At 39.3% G+C, this 20564-nt stretch overlaps 1 protein-coding gene across 3 annotated transcripts in view; it reads left to right on the top strand.

The window, feature by feature from the left end:
- The window catches only part of Afg1l (AFG1 like ATPase), a 150782-nt gene that overhangs the window by 64463 nt on the left and 65755 nt on the right, over positions 1-20564 (top strand). For all 3 annotated transcript variants that reach the window (XM_060373466.1, XM_060373468.1, XM_060373467.1), the window contains one exon: positions 4417-4475. In XM_060373466.1, the coding sequence (XP_060229449.1) occupies positions 4417-4475 (59 nt within the window). The remainder of the gene's footprint in view (positions 1-4416; positions 4476-20564) is intronic.

Below are 20564 nucleotides of genomic sequence, written 5' to 3'. Positions count from 1 at the left end.
TGAAATGCAGTGTATTAAATATGTAAGGTTGTGGGTTGATTACAGAAACTAATAAAATATTTTCTAAATAATGAAAGAGAAAAGCTAAATTGCTGTTGCTGCTTAAAAGGTCTAAAGGTGCCCTTTAAAAAACCTATGATAAAATAATAATATCTTAGAAGGATAAATCATATTGACCCCATAGAGCCATGTAAATATTTTATGTTGGGATATATTTTATTTCTACTTTCTAGGAAAATTCTTTTGAATTACCTTTCTTAAATGCCTTTCTTGCTCTAAACCAGCTTGTGCATGTACTAATAGGAGTTATTCATCCTCTTGGTTTTGCAACTTGAATGTTAAGGAAAGGCTCTGCTGTTCACATGTATCTCTGTAGTACCCATATGCCTGTCATTACTTTAAAAGTCCTCTTTGCATGCATTTCGCCTCGGAGTATTATTGTACTCCTTCACTCTGGAGCATTTAGAGGTCCTCCTATCATTCTCCACAAAACAGTGTCCCATAATCTCAGTCCTCCCTATTTTATACAACCAAGAGTTCATTTAGCTCTGTTCAGTCATTTTTTAAAAAAAATCACAGGCAAGAACTGGTGAATTTTAACTGGTATTTAGTAAATAATGGCAACTGTTGATATAAATATAAGATGAAATCTTTACATCTAAAAAAGTTAAAATTAAATGTGAAAAATGTCGTAGCTAAATAATGCTTCAGGAGATGGATCCATTGTATTGTAATTAGCATGGTATTTGAATTGCAGAGAAACTCTTCAATTTAATGACTACAGCCCCTTTTCCATGACATGTTTCATAAAAGCCTAAAGATTTTCAAGCCAACCAATTTCTGCTTAGAATTCTGTTTAGAAAATAACCCTCATGGCATAATGTTTTGAATTACATGTCTTTGTAAAGGCTGAGTTTTAACAATTTAGTGCTTTTAGACATTAAATTGTAACAGCTACTGTCATTGTCCTTCAGCTTTGCTGGTGAGTGGAAATCTTTTAATCAAGAACAAGTGAGCCTTCACCGTGTTCCCTGGCCTCCGCATCCCAACGGTGCGTTCTTGTCCACCGCACAAGGGAGCCTCCTACAGCATTTAAAAAAGATAAAACAGGTGTGATTGGCGCACGCTTTAATCCTGGTGCTGCTCAGGCAGAGGTAGGCTGATCTCTGTGAGTCTGAGGCCAATTTTGCCTGCATGGTGAGTTCCAGGCCAGGCAGCCAGCACCTCATAGTTAGACCCTGCCTCAGAAACAAACCGAAACAGAAGTACCTTAAAATAATACCTAGCGTTCTAGATGTTGTGCTCTTAAATATTCACTAACGTTGGATATGTTTTTATACTGCATTTCTAACACATAATAGAAATGGTACATTTTAAAAACTGACATGGGGGGTCATGTAAATACAGTGCTCATGCATTCTAAAAAAATTAAAAGTTGAATTTACTGTTGAAACTATCACTAACCAAGCAGCAAATATTTCTGAAGTTTCTTCCTCAAGTTGCCCGTGTCCTTTCGTCATCACTCATTGTCAGTCCTTCTTCCCTCCCCTAGGCGGTGCTTACTTGCTCTGTCACCGCAGACAGGCTTGTCCTTTCTAGAACTCCATGCCCGGTGTACACCTGGTTTATCTTTTTCCTTGAGGAACACTGCTTCCTTGTGCAGACGTGCATGATTTGATACCTGCTCACACATGCTGCACATCTGGGTTGCGTCAGGTTGGGGAGGTTGCAGATAAAGCTTAAGGGGGTTCTGCTGGTTTGTTTTGCTTCTTGCTTTTATGAATAAAGCTGCTGGAATTTAGACAGAGTTTTTAAATTATTGTTTTCACTTTTTCTTCCTTTTCGTCAATTTTATCTGTGATTATTATTATTATTTGTGAGTGGGAGTCTGGGGATTGAACCTAGAGCCTCATGCACACTAAGAAAATACTTTCCTGCTGATGCAGCCCCAGCCCCCACGACATTTTTATGCACCTTCTCCAGCAGCTTTTGCAATTTGGTGAAAATTGTGGAAATACTTAATTTTATCCATTTCCTGCATTTTATCGATTTTACTCAGTGGAGGTAAAGACATGATCTCCTGTTGAACTTTGGCTTCCTCAAAGCTTGGCCAGTATTATCTTAACTCTTGTGATGCCCCTAATTCAAAATTTTAGATGTAAGTGAACCAAAGCCTCTCTTTAATTACCACAGAGGATATGCAAACTGTCCTTCAATATAATGATGCCGTGACTAGTATTTCTAAGGATAATAAATGCTTTCTAATGACCATTTTATTTTCATAAAAATATGACAGTTGAAATCTATCATAGTTATCATTTTTTTCTAAACAAGGAAATATAGAAAAGCTCCTATAATGCTATACTTTAACAGAGTATAAATGGAGACACAGTTGGGCATAGTGGCAGATGCCTGTAATCCCAGCACTCAGGGAGGCAGAGGCAGGCAGATCTCTGTGAGTTCGAGACCAGCCTGGTCTACAAAGTGAGTTTAGGAGAGCCAAGGCTTCACAGAGAACCTGTCTCAAAGAAACCAACCAACCAAACAAACAAACAAAAAACAGACACAGTGTAGTCTAGTTTGTGGGCTTTTACTATGGAGGAAAACATTTCACTGTTTTTATTTTTATAGTTTAAAAAAAATCCAATAGCTTTAAAAGGCAATAAATTGTTTGTAATAAATAGCTTTCTAACTCTTGAAAGGCTTTTTCTAAGAAGTCTTTTAAGGTTTTAGTAGTATTTTAATTTATGTGTACATATGTGTCTCTGCATGTGTGTGTGAGCATGTGCATGAAAGTGCCTGTAGGTGCTAGAAGAAGGCATCAGATCCCCTGGACCTGTTGTTACAGACAGTTGTGAGATGCCTGAGTTTGTTGCTAGGACTAGAACCATGGTCCTCTGTGAAAGCATCAAGTGCTATTAACTACTGAGCCATCTCTACAACTCCCTCTTTTTTTTTCTAAGACTTATTTTTATTATTCATTTATGTATATGTGTGTGCACATGTATGTGTGTGTCCAAACAGGCCAGAATATGTGGTGGATGCCCTGGGGCTAGAGTTACAAGATGCTGTGAGCCTCTGTTTTGATTTTTCAAGACAAGGCCATTCTTATATAGCTCAGGCTAGTCTCAACTGGAATCTTCTAAGCCTTTGTCTCCTGCGTACTACAGTTACATCTGTGTGTACGTGTGCCTCCTGAGTACTGCAGTTACATATGTACATATGTGTGCCTCCTTAGTACTGCAGCTACATATGTGTGCAGCTACATATGTACATATGTGTGCCTCCTTAGTACTGCAGCTACATATGTGTGCAGCTACATATGTACATATGTGTGCCTCCTTAGTACTGCAGTTACATATGTGTACAGTTACATATGTACATATGTGTACCTCCTTAGTACTGCAGTTACATATGTGTGCAGTTACATATGTACATATGTGTACCTCCTTAGTACTGCAGTTACATATGTGTGCAGTTACATATGTACATATGTGTACCTCCGAGTACTACAGCTACATATGTGTGCCTCCTGAGTACCGCAGTTACATATGTATGCCACTATGTTTGGCAAAAATCTTTCTTCCTTTAAAAGAAAAATAAAATTCTTAAAGTCTGTTGCCATTTTTTATTTGCTTTTGAAAATAAGTGTTTCTGTACCTGTATTTTGTGTAAGCATACATTCACGGTGATACATACAATGTTGGAGAGCATCTAAGTAAGAAATACTGCCTGTGATATGATCACTTATGTCTTAGGTTATTAAGAAAAGCATTTGGGTTTTTAGATAATTCATTTTCACTGCTCTTTCTTTACCTTTTGATCAAATAGGTGACCTTAATACAAATTCAGGAGTAGTTTTGTCTATTGCTGTGTTTTCTAAAACAGTTACTCTTATGTTACTTTTATTTAATCACTGAGAACTTACAGGGTTCCTGATGGACTCCTCTGTGTTCAAGGACTAAGGGATTTTAGATGTGTCATTTTTCTTTGTTTTTTTCAAAGCAGGGTTTCTTCATGTAGAAGCAGGGTGACCTTAACTGGGCTAGCCACCTGTGTCTGCCTGGGACTAAGGGCACATGCCACCCCTCACCTCTCCAGCCCCCCACTCCCGCCCTGGCTATGTGTCACCTTCTTACACTGGATGATTGACTCAGGATTCTTTACATTCTCCACTGCATCCTTCTCCCACTTAAAGCCAATTAGCTGGGATCTTCTCATCTTACTTCTGTGACTGCTAATTTTTTTCTCCTATTAAAAATGTAGTGAGTTTTGGTACTTCGTGAATAGAAATAATTTTGGTCATTATTTTTTTTTTTTGTGCTCCCTTGGTCAACAGAAAGCTTCATTTGCCAGGCTAAATGATAGAATGTTACAATAAGCTAAGTAAAATGCTCATACATTTGTCTGTTTCAGATCTCTATAAAAATGGACTCCAGAGGGCTAACTTTGTACCATTTATAGCTGTCCTGAAGGTAAGAGAAGATGTTTGACCTTTGACTGAGACATGAGAGCAGTCTCTGAGTGATTGTGTAAGAACACTTTGCTCTTGCATCAAGCAGAATTCACCTTCATGTTTTAGATAGTGATGGTCAGAGACAAGAGCAGAAATACATAGTTTTTGTTTTTTTAAAGACAATATTCCCCCATGTATACATGGGAAAAATTACAAAATATAATTCAAATTATTCTCTACCTGAACATTTGATAGTTTTCATTTTATAAATCTTAATTTAAGATTTGCTCATAAATATTATCGCAGAATGTTTAAACTTATACATTTATTTCTGAAAAAAATGTTTGGTGTTCTTTGTTTCCTTCAGGCTAATAGCCATTATTAACATGTTTTCCTAGCTATTAAAGTTGCTATTCTAGAACACCATTATTACAAAAATATTCTAATATATTTAAATGTGATTGCCATCAAGTTATCATGAAATTATGTCAAGTTGAGGCACATAGTTTAAATATTTGTGTGCATCATTGCATAGAGTTTAAAATAGTCTTCATTACAATATCATTAAGAATAAAATAGCCTTCCTTTTTTACTGTTAATTTTAAGTATTTTTTGCATGATTATTCACTAATTCTATAGCATATCAATATTTCTTGAAAACCTACTTTGTGCAAAGTGCCACACTAGTCATAGCAGGTAATAGAATTATGAAATAGGTGGTTTTTATCTTCAAGTCTTTATAATCTAGTTGAGAATGTAAAATGTTACTTAAAGCAGAAAGCAAAGTATATAGTTCCCAAATGAAGCACAATTATGTGCCACATATAATTTATCTAATTTTAGGTATGTAAATGTTCTTGGTCCATATCAATATATATGAAAAAGAGTAAAGTTTTATTTAACAAAACATAAACTTCAAAAAACCTTCCTAAGAAAGAGGAGTTGAAATAGCTTCAACTGCTCTAAACACTCGGTCAGACGATCTCTTTGACACACACGGTAGCTGGGTTATGGCTGGTGCCTGCACTGTACTGTCTTTGACATACACTTTAGTTGGGCTATCCTTGGTGCCTGCAATAACTCAGAAGAATTCCAACATCTGTTTCCCTGACCAATTTTAGGTTCTCAGGGATTTTAATTTCTCTGAGATATTTATAGATGTGAGAAGTGCTTTCAGAAGATCCACACTGTCACTTATGTCTCCCTTTCATGCTTCACATATGGGGAGAGGTGGATTTGCAGTGTTTCTGCTGTACTCCAAAGTAATTTGCTCCACAGAGAGACCAAAATACAAACAAGAAATGAAGAAAAATAGGTGCTTAAAATAGTATCTTCATACGGCCCTAATACACAAGCTTTACAAAAAGAAGAGTCACAGAACATGGTCTGTATTCTTTTTGGGGGGCACCTTAAACTTTTTATCCCTTTTTGGCCAGTAATTTATCATAATTCAATATACAGTACTGTCAGTAGACAACTAAACAGGCCCAATTGAATTTCATTCTTGTTCTCTGTCTGCTCTTAATTTTTCTGAAGAGAGAAGAGCATTGGAGATGAATAATCCATAATTTCAAATTGAGCATGAATTTACATGCCTGAATCAAAGTAAAGACTTCATTAGAAAATATCTAAAATATCCAGTTTGTTCAAAAGATTTCTCATGTATAACAGAACACAGTTCAGTGACAAGAAACTAGAGCTGGCTTTGCTGGAGCTGGTTAGTGTTTGGTCAGTCTGACACAGATTAGAGCCATTTTGGTCAGGGAAACAGATGTTGGAATTCTTCTGAGTTATTGCAGGCACCAAGGATAGCCCAACTAAAGTGTATGTCAAAGACAGTACAGTGCAGGCATGAGGGAAGATCAAGGGACACACGGCTCCATCAGATGGGCTGTGGGCATGCCTGTGGAGCACTGTCTAAACCGCTAAGGGATATAAGGGCTCAGCCTACTGTGGTTGGCACCATGCCTAGGCAGGTGGGGCCTGGGCTGTATAAAAAAGCAAGGTTGGAAAGCAAGCCAGTGAGCAGCATTCCCAGGCCTCTCCTTCATTTACGGTCTCCAGGCTCCTTATCTTGAGTGCCTGCTTTGGCCTCTCCCCGTGAAAGCCAAACAAACCCTTGACTTCCCTTAGATGCTTTTGAACAGTGTTTTATAAAAGTAACAGAAAGCAAAGTAAGGCAGTTTGTATGTGTGAAGTCTTCTTTGTAAGTAATGATGGCTTCATATTTAATCTAATGACATTTGACTATTTACAGATGATAGCATTTGATTTTCATCTTGACCCAGAGAAATCTATCGCAGAAACCAAATTAAAACACATAGAGTTGCTGACAACATGGCTAAATGGATAGAGACACTGGGGGCAGGAGAGAACTGCTTCCTAAGAATTGTTCTCTGATCTCCACACATGTACTATGATATGTGTGCAGGTACACACACACACACACACACACACACACACACACGTGCTCTCCAAATAAAGATGTAAAATAAAAAAATAACAGAATCTTAGTTCAATAAAGAGAAAGTTGGAATTTATTGAGGTAAAAGAATACTATAAAATATATTTTTCTTTATGTTCCTCCCTAATAAACAGAATTTGTAATTTACCACAGAATCTTAGTTTATTGCTTGATGTATTGAAAAATAAATATATATGTGTATATCTGTATATATCTGTATATATGTATATATACATATATATCTCTCTGTATATATCATTTTAATATACATGTATACTATTCCAACATACACATATATAATTCCAATATGTATGTACACTAGTCCAATATATTTTGCTTATATATTTTTCATATTTATACCATATTTATACCATATCTTGTTATTTTTCAATAACAGGAACTTACATAAGCTCTTAATAAATAATGTTTATTAGATAATAGGAAAGATGGGGAACCACATGTGATTAAAATACCCTTCAGGGAGCCTTTGGGTGTCTGTTTCATCACTTTCTTGATATCCCACGTCTGAGGCCATGATAAGTTCCATGATATGTTGTGGGTGGGTACCCAGAGAGCCATGCCAGTTCAGAGCTGAGCTTTCTCACAGCTGTGGCACTGTCAGTAGGTTCACAGATGATTTTCCGGCCAATCTCATGCTATTGTGCCACAGTTCCCTGGCAGAGTCACGTACAGTTTTCTGGATGGCAGTGATGACATGGACCCTGGTCACAAGTTCCATGGATATCTTTGGTCAGGGGGCTAGGCAGTTGATGCTGTTGGAGGCATTGCTGACAGCCTTGAGGGAGTTGAACTTACTGAGGCCCATTCCATCACACACATGAAAGTATCAGCATATATATATATTTAAAAGACGTGGTAAGTACGAGCTAGATAGCTCAGTGAGTAAGGTCATTGACCTGAGTCAAATCCTGGGAACCCACATGGTAGAAAGAGAGAACTAGCTCCTAGAAGTTGTCTCCTGACAACTATTTATATACCATGACATGCCTACACATAAACCACACATGACCTACCTCACCCCCTCACAGCCAGTCAACATAAATGCACACGCACATGCATGCACGGCTCACACACACACATGCTCACACACATGCGTGCCCACACACCCCAAACAAAACAAAACATAAATTAAGCTGGCACTGAGCTACAAGCTTCTGTCTGCTGGCTGGCTTTCCCATGGTGCAGAAGATGACAAACAGGCTTCTAGGGGACAAAAGCCATCCTTTTGTTCATTAGGTCTTAGGGTGGTCTTCCAACTTGACACTTTCCAGATTCTTTTAGTAGTTACTCTGTAAATAACCACCAGGGTTTGACATCCCCATTGCCCCTAAGGTGGAAGTCATCATGTTAAATGTCTTCATGTGTAAACTCTACCATCTCAGTTATTTCTGGTTGTTGTTGTATGTCTCCTCATATCTGGTAATTTAGATTGGATGCTAGACATAGTGATCTTTGTATTGAGTCTATTATTTCCTTTAAATGTGCTAAGAATTTTTTTTTTTTGACTGTGGCTAAATTTCTTGCAGTTAAGCTTGATTCTTTTGAGGGTTTTTTTGTTTGTTTGTTTGTTTTCATGTTTTGTTTTTTGAGACAGGGTTCCTCTGTGTAGCCCTAGCTGTCCTGGAACTCACTCTGTAGACCAGGGGCTGCAAACTCAAAGAGATCTGCCTGCTTCTTCCTCCCACGTGCTGGGGTTAAAGGTGTGCCTCCACCATATTGGAGGGTTATTTTTTAAGTTATGTTAAGATGTAGGTATCCAGGTCTATTTCGTCACTTCTAAGAGTGGCTCATCAAGACTTTAGGCTCTCTAATGAGTCAGTTTGTGTTCAGAGAATGTTTGTTTACTTTGGCTATTCAGAGTGCTTGCATATTTTGCAGTTTTGTGTGACTAGTGCTAAATCATGTATCCTTAGCAGTCACCTTACATACAATGTCATGTTTGTGGGGGTTTGAATGTGGTGGCACCATCGTCTCAGGCATTTGAATACTTGGTTCTCAGGTGGTGGCATGTTTGGAGGAGCTTGGGCGTGGCCTTGTTGGATGATTTCACTGAAACCTCAACGTACAGTGCACGCTCTCTGTTTTGGGCTTGTGGTTTGAGATCTGAGCCCTCAGCATCCCCTTCAGCCCACTGCCATGCTGTTCCTGCCATTATTGAGCTAGCTCTCAGGAACTGCAAGCCCAAAGAACTTACCTCTCCTGTAGGTTGCCTTTGTCGTGGTGTTTTATCACAGCAATGAAAAAGTAATTAATACAGAATTTGATACCAAGAATAAGGTATGTATATTTTGTGCCATTATGTGTTGGAAGTATAAAATTTGATTTTTTAAAAAATTTCACAGGGAATTAGAGTTGAGAGATAGCCTTGTAGCTGAGAAGAGACTTGGGCCTTGTAAACATTGCTGAGACAACTCTGAGGATGTATGGATTTGGATTGAATGTGTTGTCATTATAATATGGTCGCGAGCCTGTGGAGACCAAGGACTAGAAGGAGGTGGTTGAAGTTAGAATACCCCACACAGACTCAGATATTGGAATCCCTGGTCGCCAGGTGGTGGGGCTGTTTGGCTGATAAGGAAGGGTGGCCCTGCCGGAGATCGTATGTCACTAGGGGGCTTTGAGGTTCCAGCGCCATGCACCGTTCCCAGTGTAAGCTCTTCCCTTGCCCTTGCAGCTCAGGATAGGAGCTCTCAGTTGGCTGCCCTCTCCTTCCCTCCTCCTTGCCAGGGGTACGCTCCGGGCCTCTGTGCTCAGCCATGTTTTACCATAGACACAAAAAAGCATAAATCTGGAAACTAGTAAAAGCAGCAATGAGCACAGCGTTTTTGTTCCCACTGCGTCTCACATGTTTGGAGGACCAGTTAATAAATGTTGCTCATGCTCACATGAGAGGATATAGCCCAGTGACTCGGGGTGTGACTTTCTAAGCCGACCTGAGGCTCGTCCGTTCCAAGTAGATACGAGAAAGACACCCCCTACAAAAAATAAACTAATTAGAAGAACATACGGTATCAGGTCATTTGGGTCATTGTGCACATATAAACGCCCAGACACGCCAGATGTGTGGCACACCCCTGTAATCCTGGAACTCAGGAGGCTGAGGCAGGAGGACTGCATATTCAAGACTAGCCTGGACTACATAGGGCGACCCTGACACAAAATAAATAGATAACTTATCCCTGCTACATTTCAGAATGACTTAAATTTAAAACCCCACAGACGCGAAGTTTTAGATGTATGATAATGTAGGAACTACGGTCCTTATAAAATTTCCTGAGCAAATTACTTTTAAGATTTCATACCACCAGTCAAAGTGAATAACTTATAAATAGAGATATTACAGTAAAATAATTGGTGGTAGTTGAATTGAATCTGATTAAACATTTCAGGCAATAACATTTTTATCATGTCATGTGAGCACTTCTGTAATTGAATTAAGTACGGGATGCTGAAGTGTGTGGCAGAGAGGCCTTGACCTGAATGAGCAGCTTGAGCAGAGAAAGTGGCACATGTCAGGATTTTCCCAAAGAGCATATGATACATACAGTGAGACTTGAAAAGTCACACGTTACTAGTAGAAGCAGAAAGGCATTGATCATAGAGGAAGGGCGTGTGGAAAGAATGAAACCATGAAGACTGTAGATTGAACATGTGATTGATAATTTAGTTCATTAATATTTTATGAACTAATCATCATTATTCTTCCATTTACTTGAAGCTTTGAAATTAATATAAAAACTTAGATTTCCCCCTCCCTGCCTCCAAATAAAAACAAAATGTATTTGGTGCATGCAAATACAAAGGACCATGTTGGCACTTTGTGCTCTCATACAGAAAGATGATTAATATAGTAATCGCTAAAGTCTATAATTTGAAACCTCCTGCTGACCATACGATGCAATGTGGGTTTTTTATTGTGATATTTATAAAAATTTGGTAATTCTTCTAAAGTATAATTGTTTAAAAGTTTAAAATTGCCTAAAAGTATAATTATACTAATAAAATTGTTAAGGCCATTGCTGCTAGCTGCACAGGATCATTCTGTACCCTTAAATGTACCTGTCTCTGCTTCTACACTACAGCATTTTACAGAAACATAATCTGTATCAAGGCCAGCTTACGTAGGCAGCCTAATTTGGCCTGCTACCTACTTTTGTGAATAAAGCTTTATTGAAAAGTGTCATGCCCATTTTTGTATGTCTATAGCTCTTTTCATACTCCAACAACAAAGTTGAATCCCTATAGGAGAGACTAATGGTCTTGAAAGCCTGAAATACTTTCTGTCCATCTCCAGACGGTGTCTGGCCCCTCATTGATGGCACGTGTGAGGGACAAACAGCTACTTGAGGTAATATGTGTAAACAGCACATTTTCCCTATAGACTGTCACTTGATCGTGTGACAGGATCCCCCTGTGCTGGGGTAGGTTCTGTATCAGCTCTCAGAGAAAGGATTATTTCGAGAGCTGGACTAAACGATTGATGGGAGGGAGCAGAGTGGGCCAACAGCTGAAAGGGTGGCAGGGTCAGGTTTAGCTAATTCAGTAGCTTGAGAGTATTGGCTTTGCCAGAATCAAGTGAAAATGTCATTACATACATGCATACATACACACATCCATACTTACATATATTATTTATTTGCAGTCTTGGAAGCTTGCCACATGTTGCTAAAATATTCCATGAGCCATATCTGCCACCCGATTTTGCACATTGGTTGTTTTGTTATTTTCTCACGGAGAAACAGAGATTTACTTAGTCTATATGCCAGGCTGGCCCACATCTCACTGTGTAACCCAGGCTGGCCCACATCTCACTGTGTAACCCAGGCTGGCTTCAAACTTGCAGAAATCCTTTTGCCTTTGCTTGGGTCCTGGGGTGAAAGGAGTGAGCCATCCTGCCCAGTAATTCTATACAAATTAAAATAATAACAGGCCTTAAGTGTATATTGATTGAACAATATTTATTCCACATAATCTGTGCTATCATATCATCAGTATTTAAAATAATGATTAAAGGTATAGAGGACTAACTGATATTTTGATGAAAGATATATATATATATATATATATATATATATATATTTTTTTTTTTTTTTTTTTAAGGTTAATTCCAACTGGACTAACGTTAGCCTTCAGGGCTGGATTGGTGAGCAGTCATTTCTGTTCCAAGCTGACCATGCTCTGGAGACAGGTGACACCTTAGGCCTGTCTTCTATTTGGGTAAAAATTCTGCTCACTCAATCGCTTATCACTCACAGACCATTTTGTTTGCTTTTTTTTTTTTCCCATAATGAAATGAATGCTGTTTGTAGATCTTAAAGTTGAAAATTTCCATATGAATCTCACTTTCTTTTTAGGGCTTTCCACTTTCATCATTCGTTTAACTCTAGAACAACTCAAAAATAACATTCCCCCTGGGAAATGTCCTGTGCATTAGGGCACACCATGTTTTTTACATAGATGTGATACCACCAGCAAGCCACCATTCTGATTGTCATTTTACAATGACAGCAAGCTGTCTTTCCTTCACAGTTCTTTATCTCTTCTTAAAGTTAACGCTTAGGTGATTGATTACTGGAGTAATAACTGAAAGCTGTCGGACAACAACCCACAAAGCATTCTACCGTGTAATTTTCTTTTTTGTTAATACCATTTAGAAAATAAAATTGAAGCTGTGCATGGTGACACATGCCTGTAATCCCAGCATTCAGAGGCAGAGGCAGGTGGATCTCTGTGAGTTAGAGGCCAGCCTGGTCTACAAAGTACAGCCAAGGCTACACACAGAAACTCTTGTCTCAAAAAACCGAAGGAAAAAAAAAAAAGAAAGAAAGAAAGAAAGAAAGAAAGAAAATGAAATCAGAGAACAGCAGTAAGGTCCTAGCATTAATACTTAGGAATTTTCCATTTCTGACACAATGTTGCTCATTTGAAAGCATTTTACTCTGATTTGATTTAGCATGAGTTGGTTTTAAATATGCAGTGTATAGATACTTACAAAGTGAAGAGAGCAACACTTTTGTTGTCACTAAGTTTCTACTATTTTAATATTCAGAAATGACTACATGTCTTCTACTTGGTAATATTTCTGGAATGTTATGTTTTCTTGATCAAAAATGTTTTAAAAAGCTGGATATTAGACCTTATTATTTTGTTCTCTGCGAATCTTAGCCAGAAGACTCTTGGCCTGTTAATGAACACTGTGAGAGTGTTCTTGTGCTGTGCTCTTCTGCTACAAACTTTAAAAAATCATTTATGCCCGTAGACAAACCACTGTGGCTTTCGTCTTTTGTCCAGTATCGGCACTAGGATTTTAGGGTTGCTAAATAAAGGGATCTTGCACTTTTTCCTGCTACAGTTTTCTCAGCTGCTGAGATTCATTTGCTGGTGTGTTTCTGGTGACTTTTAGCACAGCTCTGTGTGCTAAGTCATCAGAATTAGCCCAGGGGTTAGTATCTACCCCGCAGGCCTCCACCGGGCTGTCACCCGAGCCAGCCGTATAGGGACCACCGTTTGTCAGCGTGACACCATCTTTACTTAGGGCCTTTTTAATACTTAGACTGAAAGAAACAGAACAGAAGTAGCAGGCCAGACTCCTGGACTCGGGAGAATCTGGCTTCCCATAAACTACCAGGTAAGAGTTCATTTGAACCCTATAGGGTGTTTGATGTCTTATAAGACAAAAAAAAAAAAAAAAAATTATATATATATTTATTTATTTATATAATTTGATGTATAAAGCATTTCTGTAATTAGTGACTCTCAGGCCTAAGGAAATTAAAAAATTCTACAAAAGTGTTGTCACCTATGAACTTATTTTGTATATGCTTAAGAAAAATCTACTTAAAATTACCTGAAAAATATATTGATAGCAACAGGAATTAAGCGCCATCGGTAATAGTATTTTTGTTCTGTGTTCTTGAAATGTTTAAATAGGATTAAGAATTAAAAATTGTTGTGATATAATTCTTATCCTTCTTCATTCCCAGATAAATTTGTGTGTGTGTGTGTGTGTGTGTGTGTGTGTGTGTGTGTGCGAGTGTTAGGCAGCCTATAGGGAAGTAATCTGGGGTGTATACTTTTAAAAAGTATTTTTCCTGTCTCATAAAATGAAAATAAAGATTTTCTATAAAATATATTAGTTATACACATATTTTTAACTAAAATACAAGCAGCTGTGTCTTACAGGAAAATATATAGTTTATGACTTGAATTTTTATCCTTGAATAAATAGTTATTTTCAGTTTAATTATAAGAAATCAGTTCTCTGGTGACAAAAATGGTTTAAAGGAAGTGTGTCTTAAATATGAATTAGTGCTTCTTTGAATCATGAGATAAATTAGTTTAATTACACATGGCAATTTTCTTGGCTAGTGATGTAATGTGAAATAGAAGTCTCCCTTTCCTTTCCCTTAAGATGCAAGCCAATTAAAAGAACTTTTAAGCTCTTTGTCACAGGCCACCATGGAGGTCTGCAGAGAAGAACTTTAATCCAATAAACATTTCATTTAGATCATGAAAAGAAAACATGAGGAGACGTTCCTATAAAGGAGGGTGTTACTATGATTCTACCCATGAAGAGTTGCAAGGAATTTGCCAAATTAACCAAGAGGTCCTCATATTTAATGCACAAACGTGTCAAAACTAACAGAATCATTATTTAATTTGCTTGAACTCTACATTGAGGGAACTCTGAAAAGCCACAACTGTTTTCTTCAAAGCCCTCACTGTGAGGCTGGATGGGCAGGGCAGAGGGAGGTTGTGAGAAACCCAGATAGCACTTAGCCCTGGCCGGAGCTGGTCAGAAAAGGGAATAGATAATTAGGCATAATTAGGGTGTATGAATCGTTGTCTCTCTGCCCTTAGCTTGAATAAATTTTGAAGAAAAAAACCCCTCGTGGTGCAAAGCCTTTGATGTAGGAAGAGTCATTGTGGCTTGGCAGCATAAAGGCAGTGTTTTATACTTTTGACATAATGGTTGTGGTACAGAAAGGCTGAATGGACCCTGCAATTTCCCCCCCCCCCCATCTGCTTTATACCAAGGACTTTTGGATTCTCTTGAAACAAAAATGCATCACAAGTTTTCAGTTGTCCCTAATGAGGTAGCGGACCTTGTCAGGGCTCAGACGAAGCCATCTTTAGCGTTGTTTAAATCTTAATCAGTTTTTCCCCCCTGGGAAATCTGTTTTTTTGTTTTTGTTTTTTGTTTTTGTTTTTAAATCAACACTTTTCCTCAGTTCCCACTCCTTAACTTGCACCTCTAGTAAAAGAAAGGTTTACTGCATTGGAAAGCCAAATAGAAAAATTAAACAAAATTGATCACACAAAGGACAGCACATTTCTGTGTCTTCAATCCCTCATGATCTGGTGAATATTTGTGCCTTCAAATCAGTAACATTCTAGTAGCATTGTCTTATAAGAAAGGTGATAAGAAACCATACCGGGAATAATTTTAGGTTCCTTTTTACAAAGAACTTACCTTAAAATTGAAATGACACTAAGTAAAAGGAAAGTGTCTGACCAGTCATTGTTTAAGTTTTTAAATGAGGTCAGTTTGGTTAAAATATTACTCACTATATTTACTGAAAGGGTCTTTTTATTTCTGAGTGAAATGCAAGGTCTGAGAGCCTGGACATGTGTCCATAATGGTCAGTGCACTGGTTTTTCACTCCTGCAAAAGGAGAGCTTGCTCTTGAGAAAATGCTGCATTGATTTTGAAAATTTTGACAATCAGAAACAACCAAGTCACCTAAAAACCAGTGTTTATTTATTTTGGGAGTTGATTTATATTCTCTTTAGTGGCCCAAAATATTTTCAAGTTCATCCACCAGAAAAAAAAAAGTCACCTGAAAACTCAAAAGTAACCCATCTATTTTGCAAGGGTGGAGGGAATGCTAAGGTGATTCAGAACAGCAGCGTCCGTAGGTATGTCTCCTGTTTCTGATTCCTTTCTAACCGCTTCCACCTGCTATTTGGCGTTGCATGAAAAAAGAAAAGTCTACCCTTCAGCTCCTGACGTGCCCAGATTGCATTCTAGTTAATATTCTTTCTTCAGCATATCTCAGTTGTAATTTAGTCATCAGCAATCCTTTCCTTCGTGTGTAATCTACAAATCAATTTTTGTAAGTGTCACTCTGCTTAAGGATAGCTTTCTTATGACGTTGTGATTCCAGATAGACTCCTTTCGAGCCACAATGCTCTGAGATGCTTTCGGCTACTTAACCCACTTTGCATATTGTGCCATTTGTAGAATAAAGTAGCCTTTTATACTTGAAGTTGATTTGAACTCTGAAAGGCAACACCTGAACATCTCACAGAACTGGATAATTATGGCTGATTGTGTTTTTCAGGTATAGGTCACAGGAAATTCATTTGGGGTAAAGTATGTACAAAGCTAAGAAATATGCAGATTTCCTGTTGTAGGATTGTGTAAAAATTATTTACAGTTAATACTTGCATAAAGGTTAGAAAGGTTGATGAAGTGATATTTAGTTTTGCTTTACTATTCACTGCATGTCAGAATGTAATTATGACTGATTCATGAAACTGTCTTAGAAACGAACCATCTTTATTAAAATGCTGATCAAGATAAGAGCTGACAGTAATAAAGAATAGAACATTTTAGTCTTGTTGCTTTTGAATGATTGCTAATTACCCCAGAGGTCATGTATAGTGCTCAGTAGGATTCATTGACATTATTTCTTTTAAGTCTGCTGTTTCAACAACATCTGAGCATGAAGACACAAACTGTGCACAGTGAACAATAGTTTGGCCAAGTTCTAAAGGCCTCAAATACCTAAGACATTTGTTTTCCTACTGTGTGAATTTAGTTTTTCTTTGTCAAAAATGATAATTATACTAGGGGTTCTTGGCACAAAACAATTTGTGTGTTCATTTGCTGTTGACTGTCTGTGTCTGTTTCCCATTTTTAAGTTGTTCTCATGTGTTACATGAGATAGTTGTATCTCATAACATATATGCATATAAAATTAACAAAAGCCAGGCTATGCATTGGCCCATAAGTTAGAATCCATAGAAAGGACTTCCTAATGCATAATTAGAGTATATTCTTACTATTACTAGCTAGTGTTTAATTTGCTTTTTGTTTTTATTTAAAAAGAACTTTGTAATTGTCAGTAAAGATGCGTGGTAATCTATATATGTTATTCCTTAGCCTGTAATGCTTGGAAGGATATATGTGTTAGTAAAATTTGGTTATCTGGTTAAACTCCTTCATAATATCTAAAGTAATTTTTAAAATTCTTAACATCCCAAAAGTAGTAACGTGTGTGTGTGTGGTGTGTGTGTGTGTGTGTATGTGTGTGTGTCTATAAACCACACAACCATTCCAACCATCCCACATATCTGTGTAGTTTCCGTATGACAGAAAAACCAGGAGGTTGCAGAGGTCATCTTGAAATTGGACTTGACGAGCCCTGTGTGGCTTCTCACTTTTCTGATGATCAGAAACGGCTCTTCATATTAACCTCAGAAGTCTTTGCTCTGTTTGCTACCCCATTTCAAGTAATTTGGACGGCATTTGTGTCAGTCCTTGTCCTGTTGCGAGCAACAAAATACCGTACACTGTTTTTATCAAAGGTTTCGCTTCAGTTCAGGGTTCTGGATCTAGGTCTGGGCAGCGTTTGGTGGGGGTCTTTTTGGCGGGAGATCCTGAGGTAGTGTGGGTATACACAGCAAGACTGGTGGCACAGCTGCATATGTGACGCATGCATGTGCACGCTGTACCTCCGTGTCTTCTGGTGTCAATCCGGTCACCGGGGCCCCACTCTTGTGACACTCACCTTCCAAAAGCTCTGCCTCTGTATCCTCGTGGGACTAATTTCCCATCTTTTAAGAACTTACGTTGGTGATTAGCTCCAGTGAGGGAAGAATCAAACAAAATGCAGTATGTATGGAAATCCCATTTAAAACCCTGTTACTTTCTAAGCTAATTCTACAAATAAAAAAAAAATGAACTTATAAAAAGAAAATATCACTTATACGTGACTTCATATTCACCCAAATTCCTGACATAATGGATCAGCCAGTCAATCTGTCTGTTGCTCAGTGTAAGACTGTAACAGCAAAAGGACAATATTTTATCACTTCTGACTGGATCACCAACTTGACCCAGGAAACTGAAATGGCCTTAAATGGTACTCAAGACCTTAAATAGTTAAACCAACTACTCTTTCTACTCTTTCTCACTGATATTTCAAAGCTGATAAATGCTGTATTTTATGAGTTAAAATATTTTTAATTAATTAATTTTTCCATGTATGATGCTTTGCCTGCAGGAATTTAAGTACACCACAGCACCCTCAGAGGCCGGAAGAGGGTGTCAGATCCCCTGGAACCAGATAAAGGTTGTGTCAGTACAGGTGCTGGCGACCAAATCCGGGGCCCCTCCAAGAGCAAGCAAGCATTCTCAGCTGCTGATCCCCCTCTCTGGCCCCCTAAGTATTAAAAAGGAAGCCAGTTTATCTATGGCGGAAGAGAGACAAAGCCAGTCACTAGCATTCCAAACAGGACTTCTGGCAGACAGCCAAGTGGCTCCAGGCTGGCGTTTCTCTTCCTTCTATGGATGGTGACAGCGGTCGAGTACTGTGCCTGGCTTCAGAGTTCTGACGACAGAGAGACCCCACCTCTGTTTGTGCAGGCTTCCGTGCTGCCGGCGGGGTGTGCTTAGATGCCCGGGCGTGGTTCCTCTGAAAATATTTGTAGTGACATGCGTAAACATCCGTTGGTTCAGGAGAAGATTGGGTGCTTGGACACCGTACTGGGGCTCACAGTCCAACTCTTTAAGTGAGGCTCCTGGCGTGTGGTTGCTGAAATCCCTTTCTGTCCCAGGAGCTCATTACCGAGGCCTCTTCCGCTCCTCCTGCACCCTTCCCTAGCGGCTTTATCGAGCTCTGGGCCGCGCTGGCTTCATCAGTGCACCGCTTCTCCTTTATTGTTTCCAATAGTTGTGAAAACCCAGGTGCCGCATGTCCTTTGCCGCCACTTAGAAGAGCGGTGTTTCCTTGTTGTTTGATACAGACGTAACAAGAGGAAGTCCAAGGCACTTACTGTGGCCAGATCTGACTGAAACAACTTGTGGGAGGGAAGGTTTATTTTGGCTCATGTTTTCAGAGGGGTTTCAGTTCATGTTGGCAGAAAGTCCTGATGGTAGACCAGGAAACAAAACAAGGCTTGAACCAGACGTAGGTACAGTTTTCAAAAGCCCGCTCCTAGTGACATCACTGTCTAGAGGCTCTGCAGCGTTCTGAACTGCTGCAAGTTGGGTTCCAAGAACTCAGAGCATGGACCGGGAGGAAGCACTGCATGGCCCAATCAGCACATGCCACCCCCAGAGCCCACAGGGTCAGAGCTCTCTCAGTGCAAAATGACTTCAATGCAGTTTCAAAAGTCCCATGCCCTTAACAGACCTAATGTTGTTCAAGAGTTCAAAATCTTCCCTGAGACTCAGGGCAGTCTCCCAGCCATGGGTCCTTATAAACACCCCAATCTATTGCAATACAGAGTAAACATTCAAAAAGTCAAGACGGAGGAATGGGAGGGCAGCAAGAAATGATCAGAACGAAGCAAGACCCAAACGGGGCAAACGGTAAACCCACAGTTCTCCATCCAGCATCCAGGGCTTGCTTACTGAATTATGACTTGGGATAAAGTGAGCTAATACGGCTCTAGCTCTAAGGCCCTGACATTTGCAACACATGTGGTCCCTCTTGTGGGCTGCCTCTGCTCAGGGCCTGGGCTATTTCTTTAATACATATTAGTTATTCATATTGAGTCTCATGATGACTTTCTCTCTCACACACACACCTGCTGTGCTGGTCACATCTCCCACTGCCTTTCCCTCCAGCTCCTGCTGGCCCTCTCGTTCCTCCCAGCTAGTCTTCTTTGACTTTCATGTCCCACCCCTTTTAAGTTTTATTTATTTTTTTTGCTCTCATGGATTTCACTATGGTTGCTTATGCGAAAATTAGGAGCCATGCTACCTCCCTGAAGTAAATGCCTTTCATCCCACACCTCCTGTCCCACCACGAGGAGCTGTGCATAAACCCTCAGGGAGGGGTGGGGCTCCTGAGTTCCTCCCTTGTCCATGGCAGGATGTGTGTGTGTGTCGGGGGGAGTCCAGTCCTAAATAGAGCTTTCACAGACATTCACAGCCTTATCCCTCATTTCTTCCCACTCTTAATTTGTTATGTACCTTTGCTGACAGTCCCTGGGCCTGATAGGTATCCTACTAATGGATGATATTCCACAGTCTTTTATTCTTAGGACTTTAACTTGTATGGTTCTCTGCAGTTACTGCTGCCCTCTGCAAAAAGAAGCTTCTCTGACTGAAACTGACAGCGTTGCTAATCTGTGGGCATCAACGGTCATTCAGAAGGCAATTTGACTGATATATCATGTCCATTTAGTGAAGCAGCTGCAGTAGCTTCCCTGCTGAGGCCTGTGAAGTCCCTGGCTTCGGCCTTCTGACTGGGTTTACAGGAACAGATGTGAGTTCCCCATGTAGAATGGGACTCAGCTGCAATCATAAAGTGGTTTGTTGCCTCCGAAACAGAGGTGCCACTGTCGCACCAATGGGCATCCCTTGCCCGGCTGGTTGGTGAGGTAAGC

This window comes from Meriones unguiculatus, chromosome 20, assembly GCF_030254825.1.
Source record: "Meriones unguiculatus strain TT.TT164.6M chromosome 20, Bangor_MerUng_6.1, whole genome shotgun sequence".
NCBI classification, from domain to species: Eukaryota; Metazoa; Chordata; class Mammalia; order Rodentia; family Muridae; genus Meriones; species Meriones unguiculatus.
This window is presented reverse-complemented; position numbering and strand designations above follow the sequence as displayed.